The sequence below is a fragment of the Oculina patagonica genome, chromosome 1, assembly GCF_052425735.1.
Source record: "Oculina patagonica isolate OP01 chromosome 1, crgOcupat, whole genome shotgun sequence".
NCBI classification, from domain to species: Eukaryota; Metazoa; Cnidaria; class Anthozoa; order Scleractinia; family Oculinidae; genus Oculina; species Oculina patagonica.
The window spans coordinates 22283884-22295312 of NC_135758.1; the positions used below are offsets into that span (position 1 = coordinate 22283884).

Below are 11429 nucleotides of genomic sequence, written 5' to 3' on the forward strand. Positions count from 1 at the left end.
ACTAATTAGGGATTAGTTACTTGAGCTCAAAGCGTCTTCGTTTCCATGACGAAAAGGGGTCCCTGGTGCGTGCAATAAGAATCGGGCTCTGGCTTCTTAGCACGGCGTCGGTATCAACGTTCTGACCCACAGTAAGTATAAGGATTACATATACCGTCTGTTGCATCACGTCCTGAAAAAAAAAAACATGTTCAAATTGGGTATCAAACATTGCATGATTTGCAATCAAGCTTTTAAGTTTGAAAACAGCGTTGCGCTCGAGCGATCATGAAGTTGAACCAAAGTATTCATGATTGAACGCGTACGGTTGATAAATATATTTTACTAGTATTCTGTGGCAAAAACTCTTTAAAATATTTTTAACTGGCGCAGATTTTAAAAACCCTTCTGTAGTTATGAGGCAGAAATGGTTTTGCTTCGCTAAACCATCGGAAGAAAACACGTACCATAAAAATAGAATTGAGCCGTAAACGTGTCGCGACTTTTAATTCAAACTTGTCTGACTCTTTCGCATTTGCATAAAATTAATTTTACGTGAAGATCGGTAAAGCCGTCCAATTTTATTCGGTTTACAAACGCAGAAGACTTGACATTGAAGTTAAAGCCTCACAAAAATTTTAAAGATGTATTTGCTGTATATAAAAAGTTAAATTTGACCAAATTTCAGCCGACGTAAAATTTATTTATCGGCAGATCGCTCATGCGAAACGACGTCAGGCTCTTCAACTTCAACCAAATATTTTATAACTCTAGCCACTGGAATCGCTGGAACATTACCGCTGCTGCCATGTTTTCTTCACCTGAATTTCCGACATGACCATGACTTTCGAGCAATGTCTTGTTCCTCCTCAACTTGCAAACTTGGGAAGTTTAGCCGGACCAAAGTTGGGGAGTTTGTTCCGAATTTCGTAATTTGATTGTTTAACCCGCAAAGTAATTGGCTACTTTGTAACGTAGTTCCCTAGAAAACGAGTTTAAATTTGTTTGAATGAATTTTACTGAGAAATAAATGGTTTCTATCGAAAACTCGCAACTTTTTAAAAACAGGCGACTTTTTTCAAAACCCGCGACTTTTTCAAAACCCGCGACTTATTTAAAACCCGCGACACGCGACTTGAAACCCGCGACCCGCGACCATTAGGGAAACTCCCCTGCGATGGACTAGCATCCCATCCAGGGGGAGTAGAAATACTCCTAGTCGCTTCATGCTACGGAAACTGGGATAAGTTCCGGCCTGATGGGCCACTAGGCTCGTATGCAAACTTTACCTTTTTTATTATTCCATTATATCGATTGTACGGGATCTGTGAATGGTCAAGTTAACGGGCTGCATTCAACATAGAAATGTTTTCATTCGCCAGAGAGAGGAATATACTGTAAGGGCCTGTTTACATGGAGGGAGGGTGCCCCGGCTAACCGAGTTACCCGGCTAGAAGGGATGAAACATAGCCCGCCTTTACATGCAGAATTCACAGCCCTTCTACCCGAGTTGAGACAGCGTCATTGAAGCGTGTCACAGCGTGGGAAAACCATGTAGCTCCAAATGATTTTAGAAAAATATGACTTTTAACTAAATAATCAAGGCTAGCCGTCTTCAAACCTATTTTATTTTGATGTGCAAGCTCTTAGAACTTTAGTACGTCCATTTATGGGGAAATTCAATCGAAATTCAACAGTCTTTGGCCGCCAAATTGAAATTAAATTTGTTGTTTCGTGAGTTAGGATAATCATTCCTACGAAAATTTCGAATTAATTAGCTTTTGCTCAAAGAAAAAATTTCCAGCCTACAGATAAAACTAATTTGATCTAATTTTGGTCAAATAGCACTGTTTGGGTCCAGAATTTATACATTTTATGCCATTAACTTCAAATTTAGTTTAAAAACACGCGCGAAAACTTATCCCGGCAAGCCGGGATAGCTCGGGCATAACCGTTTACATGGCAAAAAGCTATCCCGCCTAGAAGGGTGCCCCGGGCAAGTAGACCGAGTGCCCCGGCAAGGCGGGTTACCCTTCTAGCATGTAAAGGCTTCAATACGTTTTCTTAAGAAACGTATGAAAAGTTGGCTCGCCCAGGGTAGCTCGGTTAGCCGGGTAACTCGGTTAGCCGGGGCACCCGCCTTCCATGTAAACAGGCCCTAAATTTCCGAAAATAAGCCGTGGGCTTTGTTTGCTTAACGCCCCTTTCAGGTGGGCTTATTTTCGGCGACGGCATATTTACCGCGTATGTTCGGCATATTTACGGCAGATGTTCGGCATATTTACGGCATATGTTCGGTATATTTACGGCATATGTTCGGTATATTTACGGCATATGTTCGGCATATTTACGGCATATGTTCGGTATATTTACGGCATATGTTCGGTATATTTACGGCATATGTTCGGGGACGACATTTTCATGCATACGGGTTCCTCTTCTGAACCTGTAACTTCTTTCGCTCCTTGTTTCCAAATGGGACCACTTTGACATATTAGCAAGAGGATGGTCAGATATTTATTGTAAGGTGAATCTGCTAATTAGGGATTTTAAATGTGCCCTAAATGATAATGTTTGCAGCGAAAAACTGTCTTTATTGGTTTGCCTTTTTTCAATATGCATTTTTTTCGTCATCCGTTTTTTTGTCATCTGCCATTCTTATTGTTTCTCGAATTCCATTTCGACAGTCAGATGCACAAGCACAAGGATGAAAATTTGTCCTTTTTGCGTGACTGGGGCTGTGCTTGCGCTTGTGCTTGCGTCGCTAGTGAAAACCAGGCTTTTCCCGAATACTCTACCCGGCATTTGTTTTGACCTCGTCGTAAATGACAATGCATTGCGCACGCTTTGATGCGCGCGCCAGTATAATTGTGACGTCATTACAAGTTATTAGCAGCTCCGTTGTTTCCACCATTTCTATTTATAATAAAGTGACAATCTAACGAGCGCTCTGATTGGTTTAAACAGCGTGCTATATGAGAGTTTATAAAATAACTCAGATACTACGCGCGCTCTTATTGTTCAAAAACCTATGTACTATTGTACCGGTAAAGTCCCGCTTCTGTCCCGACATGGCCGCACTACGCTGGATTACGCATAAGGACGAAGAATTAAACTTAGTTTAATGTATTCTTTTGGTCCATCTGATGGTTAAAACGGAGGATATATGATTCTCGGAGATGATCATGAAAATTAACTGAGGGTGGATCACAAAATTGAATTTTCCTGCCCACCACGAAGGAGGAACTAGAGAAAAAACGAAAACGCAGAGACAAACATATGAGAAGGAACACAATAAACAGGTCCGCTTTCACTGGACTGGAAAAATATTAAAAACATGGATATGGTTCCATTCAACATAAACTCGGAAACTTTATATGAAAGGAATTAAAACTGATCAAATTGGTCGCGATGAACATGAATTATTTTGATGGCAGAACCTAACGCTGAGTTCTTGTACGCGCTTGAATTATATTTTCAGTTTTACGTGCTTTCAGTGCTTTCTCCCAAGTCTGTTATTCGGCGTAAACGAAAGAATATGGAACAAATAAATTCATAACAAATTTCTAAAGCACTGTTGGTGGAACTAACCTTTATTCTCAATACCTTCGTCAGTCTGTGAAGTTTGTAAACTTCCAAAGTTTTCGTGTTTCTTTTACCCGCTTTTACTTTCGCGATGAATGACTCCGGCCATAATTTGCTAGATTTCCACGTCAAAGAACTTTTAAATCGTTGAATACATTTTATACCGTGACAGTTTGTCTTTTTCCTTTCCTTTCTTATGACTTTCATAGCTTTAAGAGAACTTTTGTGGATTTTGTGTGTGGAGCTGAATCTGTGTTTTATTCTTTCGGCCGCTGTGATTGGTTTGCCGCGTCATCCGATGAACTTGTTGAGAATAAGACATTTGATCACGAAAAATAAAACAGATTCCTATTTTTTTGAAGAACGTTTTCTATAGTTATTTCATAAAAGAAATAGACCACACTTTCTAAAAGCTTGTAAATCCCTCGCCTCCGGCTCGAGATTTACAAGCTTTTCAGTCTCGTGTGTTCTCCCAACATCCCGCGTGGTTTTATTTATGGGTTAGAGACTGTTGTGAGTGTTTTGTTGACAAATACACGCACTTGCTGGCCGCACAATGAACGAGAAATTTTCAATACTGCACGAGGCGTAGCCGAGTGCAGTATTGAAAATTTCGAGTTCATTGTGAGGCCAGCAAGTGCGTGTATTTGTCAACAAAACACGAACGGACAGACTCTAACCCTTTTAATATACAATCTGAGTTAGCCTGTGAACAGGCTCTCCGTTCGGGGAGGGGGCGAAAAAAAGAAAAAAGGAAGAGCGGAGGGGGGCTGGGAGAGAGAGCCTGTTGACAAAGCATGGAGGCAGCCATTCCGCCCCTTTTTATAAACCTGTCATCATCTGTCACTAATCTGTCGACAACGTGTCATCAACTCCACCTTCTCCGCCTAGATGCATTGGAATGTAATTAGAGCGTACTTGAAAATGACAGCTCGCGGGAAAAAACCGCGCTTTTCTCCAATATGGATCGGAGCGATCCTCATTGCCGCTTTTGTAAAAAGTCTTTGAGCAGTTCAAAAAGGGTAAATTCTGTGCCGGTTTTCGATGTTTCTAAAAATAAGGAACTTCTTGTTGTCCCCGGACAAGATAGCGTCGTCGTGGCAGAGGCCTTGGAAATCCTTGGAATACAAGTAGAAGAGTTTCCCTAATGGTCGCGGGTCGCGGGTCGCGGGTTTCAAGTCGCGTGTCGCGGGTTTTAAATAAGTCGCGGGTTTTGAAAAAGTCGCGGGTTTTAAAAAAAGTCGCGTGTTTTTAAAAAGTTGCGAGTTTTCGATAGAAACCATTTATTTCTCAGTAAAATTCATTCAAACAAATTGAAACTCGTTTTCTTGGAAACTACGTTACAAAGTAGCCAATTACTTTGCGGGTTAAACAATCAAATTACGAAATTCGGAACAAACTCCCCAACTTTGGTCCGGCTGAACTTCCCAAGTTTGCAAGTTGAGGAGGAACAAGACATGTTGCTCGAAAGTCATGGTCATGTCGGAAATTCAGGTGAAGAAAACATAGCAGCAGCGGTAATGTTCCAGCGATTCCAGTGGCTAGAGTTACAAAATATTTTGTTGAAGTTGAAGAGCCTGACGTCGTTTCGCATGAGCGATCTGCCGATAAATAAATTTTACGTCGGCTGAAATTTGGTCAAATTTAACTTTTTATATACAGCAAATACATCTTTAAAATTTTGTGAGGCTTTAACTTCAATGTCAAGTCTTCTGCGTTTGTAAACCGAATGAAACTGGACGGCTTTACCGATCTTCACGTGAAATTAATTTTATACAAATGCGAAAGAGTCAGACAAATTTGAATTAAAAGTCGCGACACGTTTACGGCTCAATTCTATTTTTATGGTACGTTTTTTCTTCCGATGGTTTAGCGAAGCAAAACCATTTCTGTCAACATAACTACAGAAGGGTTTTTAAAATCTGCGCCAGTTAAAAATATTTTAAAGAGTTTTTGCCACAGAATACTGGTAAAATATATTTATCAACCGTACGTGTTCAATCATGAATACTTTGGTTCAACTTCATGATCGCTCGCGCGCAACGTTGTTTTCAATCTATATTTCTGCCACCACTTTGTAACGTGTCTCGTTCCTCCTCAACTTGCAAACTTGGGAAGTTCAGAAGTTCAGTCGGCAAAGTTTGGGAAGTTTGTTCCGAACTTCGCAATTTGATTGTCTAACTCGCAACGTTACTTCGTAACGTAGTTCCTAAGAAAACGCGATCATTTTAAAACCGGCGTCTTTGCAACCGGTTTAAATTTGTTTGAATAAATTCTACTGAGAAATAAATGCATTCTATTGAAAACTCGCAACTTTTTAAAAACACGCGACTTTTTTCAAAACCCGCGACTTTTTCAAAACCCGCGACTTATTTAAAACCCGCGACACGCGACTTGAAACCCGCGACCCGCGACCATTAGGGAAACTCCAAGTAGAAAAGAAAGAGGGGTTTTCAGTTCTTTGTTGCATGCCGTGTGCTCGACAAGCTGTTCGCCTCTCTCATTCAGTTTATGGTAAATAAAAGTGACGGGCCTACACGACTCCTACGTTCGTGACATTTGTAAACTTTGCCGTTTTATGTTGAGTTCGGTCTTTCGACCTTGTTTGCTTCTGACTTCTTTCTGAGGGTACTGTTATTATTTGGAGGCTTTATGTATTGAATAGAGCCGTAAGATTGTGGCCATTTAAGTGTCTAGAGGTCATTAGTCCGCGCTGCGTGGTTTCCGTTTGTAAAGTTGAATGACACCTCTAAATCTGTACTCTGCCACATGTTGTGCTAGTTCAGTTTGTTTTGGCTCAATTCTATTTGCAAGATATGCTTTAGGCTCTCAAAATGTTCGCCCTGGAAGGACAAGATCTGAAATGTTCCGTGAAAATGTAAACTACTTGCATTTTATTGAAGCCGGGCCCGGCATTTTAATCAATACTGATGCAAGATGTATTGTCTTATCACGGATTTATCTTTTGTCCGGCTTAGCCAGAGACTGTTTCAGCTTTACTATGAAAAAGCTGAAAGTTGGTTTCAGAGAGACATTCTGTGTTGTAAAGGCTATGCTTCTAGCATTATTTTGATCGAGCGCTCTGTCTTTTAAGCTCGATTTTTAGGATTTTTAACCTCCTTTGTTCGTTGCGTAATGTTGGCACCACATGATTTAATCTGTCGTATGTGGACGAAATCTTTTAAAGAATCGTCCAACGCACGTTCAAAGAGATCGTTCGTAATTCGCAAAGACGCCATGTTTTCACTTCATAATAAGCCGCATTCCATCGCGTCCGTGTATATTTACGGTGTCGGCAAATTGAGATATGTTGATAAGACCTGTCAACAGTCAGTGATTCGACCAATCAGATGTTGCACTAGAATCTCGTGCACGGAACGGCGGCAAAAAAGCTTTGTCCGCAGGCTCCCCCGATTTTGAGTCCCGACCCGACACATAACTCGGCTCGCTCCGCTCGCCGAAAACATCATCGGGAGCCTGCTCGCAGGCTAAATCTGAGTATACTGCAAGCGATCATCGACTTAACGAACTTCAAACAATAAGCTTAATATTTAAAAATAAGAAGTGTGGTAGTACATAAGTTTAATTACACGGGATTATATCAATAATATAAAAATAACAAATAAGCCGTACAGAAATAAAGCTTAAAATGGTTCATAAAATCGTTCATCAGCTGTGGTCGTTCATAAATACAGTCAGCGAGAACTTGTTCAAAGCGAGTCGATGGCTTTCACAATCAAGCAACTTCAAGCAAGTCAATCGCACACAAAAATGTATTTATTGAGCTGCAGTTACCTTTGAACATGAAAGAGCTTCAAGTTGTTATCCTCTTCGATTTTGTTTGGTATTGGATCGTTGATAATTTGAGGAATATATTTTTCTTCCACTTCTACAGGCCTTGAAGCTGAAAACATTTTCAATAATGCACGATTTTTGTGCATTATTGTCAATACTGCACTGTTGGAGTTTGCTGACGACAGGTAAAGCAAAATCACGTGATCTATTTTAACCAATTGCGCGCGTGGATTTGGGACAGTGAAAGAAGATTGTATATTAAGAGAGTATAAAGCACGCTGCTTACGAGTGCTCTCGCCATCTTTTACCGTTTGCGTGCACGTGCAGCTTGTGGATCATTTCAAATCTCGCTGTTTTAGCAAACCGAGGAGAATTTTCAAGGTTAGAGTGGTTCAGCTCTATAAAAAATTAATGATAAGACCTCAAGTAGTGCTTAACGTGCTTTTATTTCAAAAATTCAGACGCGTTTTTTAAAAAAAGAACTAGAAGATCAAAAGACTTTTGACGTCGTCGCGTACGATCCGTCACTCCATTCTGCCGTCTGCCGTCTGCCGTTTGGCGTTCCTACGCGGAAATGAGTAGTTTTTTGTTTGTTGTGAATGTGGGATTTTTCCCTATTTTTATGAGGGATTAGTTTTATAATTATATAGCTGTCAGTAAATCCTATATTGTCAGCGAAGCTATTTTTCCTTAATTTCTGAGAACTGTCCAATTTGGGATTAAATTTGGATAGTTTCGAATAGGACTTTCAGGTAAAATGCACAAACTGTCCAATTTAAGAAAAATTGGACAGTTTTGTCTCAGCCAATCAAATCGAAGGAAAAGTGACATGTGACGGATATCAGCCAATTAGCATTAAGCATAGCGTCAGCCCGGTACACTTGTCGCATTGTTAGTCGACAATGGCGGAATTTTTAAGGCAAGTTTGCTACGTTTTTCCATTCCTTTTGAGCTTTCCAGCAATAGTAACAACAAAGAGAATTTTTCTACGTTGTCAGAGGAGGAGCTAGCTACACTAAGAAGCAAAAACTAAGAGCAAAACGCCTCTAATAGTACAAAACTTGGGTGAACGTAAGTGCAGCGAAGGGAAGCAAGAAATCTGTCAGATATTCATCGCCACGAGCTGAATGCAATTCTTTGCCGTTTATGCTGAAATTCGAAAAGAAAACACGGCCATGAAGTATGAACGAAATAGTGGAAAGGAGTATGTCAGATTCAAGAAGTTGTAAAGCTCTTCGGACACTTTGTTTACGACTTTCGTTGATTGATGCAGTGTTTTCACTCACTTTGTAGCAAGCTTCGCAAACTCAGGTGAATAAAATTGCACTGTTTTGTTTAATTTTTATGCGTGAAGGGCGGCGCTTATTTGAGGGCGGCGCTTATTTAAAATTTGGACGCCACAAAGAATATATAAATATTTTGAAGTTATCGAAAATAGCGTCTTTTGAGTGTCAGTATTCGTCTCTTGTTGAAGAGAGAAGTAGCGCTAGCTGTCCTGGCAAAGTTTGCTGCCTTCACAATATTTACAGAACTGCGTATTGTAAGAATGTTGGATAGAAAACAAATGGGCGAGCGGTAAAACAATCACTTTGAACTTCAAAACATCGCTTTTTATGGAAAGAAATGTCCAAAATTGTTTTAGAGTGGTTTTGTAGTGGTGTTTTTCGTTTAACGGAATTTCTCATATAAGCGCCGCATCAGGACTGCGGCGCTTATTCGGGGGCGGCGCTTATTAACGTTTCTGTCCCAGATGCGGCGCTTATTCGAGGGCGGCGCTTATTCGGGGGCGGCGCTTATACGGTATATTTCTGTTTGTTTTATCACAAACCTTTCGCATCTTGTATATAGTGTAACATTCAAACGACCGAGTAATTTAAAAATAGACTGACAGGGAAACAAAAATTGCGTGCAAGAAAAATGGAGGCCGCGCAAATAGGCCATTTCCAAGTTACCCTTTGCCTCTGTTTCAAAACCAGTCTAGGTGCGAAACCATTCATATGAAAATGAGTTTTACCTACAGGTCCATTTTCATGCAACTCAAACTCGTTGTCATTTGTTGGGAGCAAAGCGTTTCGTCCTAGTCTCTCGTGGTCGTTTTACCCCAGCCACTTTTTGTTGTTGATTTGTTTGTCTGTTTGTCTTCTTCTCCATTAATTTGACGCTCGGAGAATTAAAGAGAATACTCGTTATTAATGAATAAAATAAAAGACATGACTCCAGTTATAACCAATCAAAAGGGAAAATGGTGACCCACAATTTTCCACACGCATTGGCACAAAGTCTATTACTCTTTCTTCTATAAAAAGAATTTTTTTATGAAAGGCAACCTTGAAAAACGTCCTGGAAAGTCACTTTATATACAAGTTTGTCATGTGTGTTACGCACCACATACTACAATGTGACCGAGCTGCAAGTTACCTAAGTATGATTGCCTAATCATTTTATGCTTTTTGTTTCTTTACAGACTTCTTCAAAACAACGAGATCAGCCTTCAAAGGCAGAGATCAGTGTGCGAAATGGACCTGGCAGCGTTAAAACTAAAACAGGAGGCCTGTCAGTTCGGTCAGTTTCTAAAAGCAAATCCAGTGGAAGAATAGACTGTCTGCTCGCTTCCCAATCTTTACTTTACAGTGCTCAAAATGTTGCCAAATTATGCATAAATTATGCCAGATTTCCCAAATTATGCTTCTGATTTCCGAAATTATGCTCACAAAATGACGTAGATTGTGTACATAGAGGTGCGCAATAACGACACCAAATTATGATGTTTTTCAAATAAACTGTTGTTGTAAATTTATTTGTTTTTATGGCAGTTTGTCACGGCCGTCAGCTGTCCAAATTAGCTGCTCGCATCTCTGAACCGTTTGTAAAATGCCTCCAACGACTTAACAATCACAATTGTATAGCTAAAACAGGCATTGCAAGAACAAACTACCTAAATTTCATTTATTTCTGTAGAAAGTACACCATATTTACTAAATTTTATGAATTTATGCTCCAATTATGCCAAAAATTATGCTAGCACAATCTACCAAAGCCTAGAACGTTCTCGATCGTGTCCCGCATCGCGACTCGATTTTTATGCGATCCCGCATCCCGCCAATCTTGTGTGACATGCATGACTTACAGGTAATATGATAATCAGTGCACTTTCTCGGAATGTGTCGAGAACCCCTGCGAGTGTTTCGTAGTTTCACTTTCCAGAGCGAACTTCGCCGTGGTAAGTACAACTAACCTTGTATTGTATGGTCTTTATCTTAACCATTTTGGAATAAGCTTATACTCTATAGTACGTTTTTGATAGCCACGGCACCAATAAGCCAAAGTAATATTCAATCGCAAACTTGAGATTGTTACCGTTGATTGATTGAAAAGCGAAAACATGTAATTGATTAATTCTTGCATGATGAAGTGAGTAACGTCAAAAGCTTTCGTGATTTGAAGTTAGAATGAAGAATTACAACAGACCGAGCAATATCAGTTCTGTTTTCGCTACCTTATTTGTCTTCTGATCAAGTCGCGTCAGTCTTTCTATGACAGGAAGCTGAGATGCACATTCGATTAATAAGTCGACAACACAATCTAAGTTTCAATGTATTGGACTGACCTGTTTTATTTAACGAAGAATGGAGATAGAGAAGCATGTAAAATATTTTAGTAGAAGGTATTTCGTTGGATTCGACAGGGTGTTTTGTACAGTGTTTGAAATTTGGTTGCAATTTGTATTGTTCTTTGTCTGGCGCTTGTCTTGCAGGGAAAGTCCCTCAGTGTTATTTCGGTTTGTCACTTTTGGTTTCACTTTTACCAGAAGATAAGGAAACGTTACACGGTAAGTTTACATATTTATCTTAGTTCAAACCGTAAGATGTTCGTGACTGATAGCTGTGCATGTATAGCCCATGTTAAATACTTAGAATTCACAGCGAGAGATTTGCATGAGTCGCGTGACTGATTTTCATTGTCGTTTTTGTTTGAACGCTAACAGTGAGTCACGCGAGACCAGGTCACGCGAATAAAAGCTCACTCAAGTTAGGGCATGCTTCACACTTACCAGTGAGTTGTAAAGCTCT

At 40.0% G+C, this 11429-nt stretch overlaps 2 protein-coding genes across 3 annotated transcripts in view; both read left to right on the forward strand.

Annotated features, from left to right (window-relative positions):
- The window catches only part of LOC144641677 (uncharacterized), a 64040-nt gene that overhangs the window by 43480 nt on the left and 9131 nt on the right, over positions 1 to 11429 (forward strand). Inside the window, exon 4 of one of the 2 annotated variants that reach the window (XM_078500726.1) lies at positions 9824 to 9978. The exons of the other annotated variant lie outside the window; for it this stretch is intronic. Within the exon in view, the coding sequence (XP_078356852.1) occupies positions 9824 to 9956 (133 nt within the window). The 3' untranslated portion in view covers positions 9957 to 9978. Of the gene's footprint in view, positions 1 to 9823; positions 9979 to 11429 lie in introns of those variants that run through there. 2 annotated transcript variants of the gene reach the window in all.
- The window catches only part of LOC144633700 (uncharacterized), a 28205-nt gene continuing 27276 nt past the window's right edge, over positions 10501 to 11429 (forward strand). The window contains exons 1-2 of the mRNA XM_078492594.1: positions 10501 to 10579; positions 11114 to 11188. The gene's annotated coding sequence lies outside the window, so the exon portion shown is untranslated. The remainder of the gene's footprint in view (positions 10580 to 11113; positions 11189 to 11429) is intronic.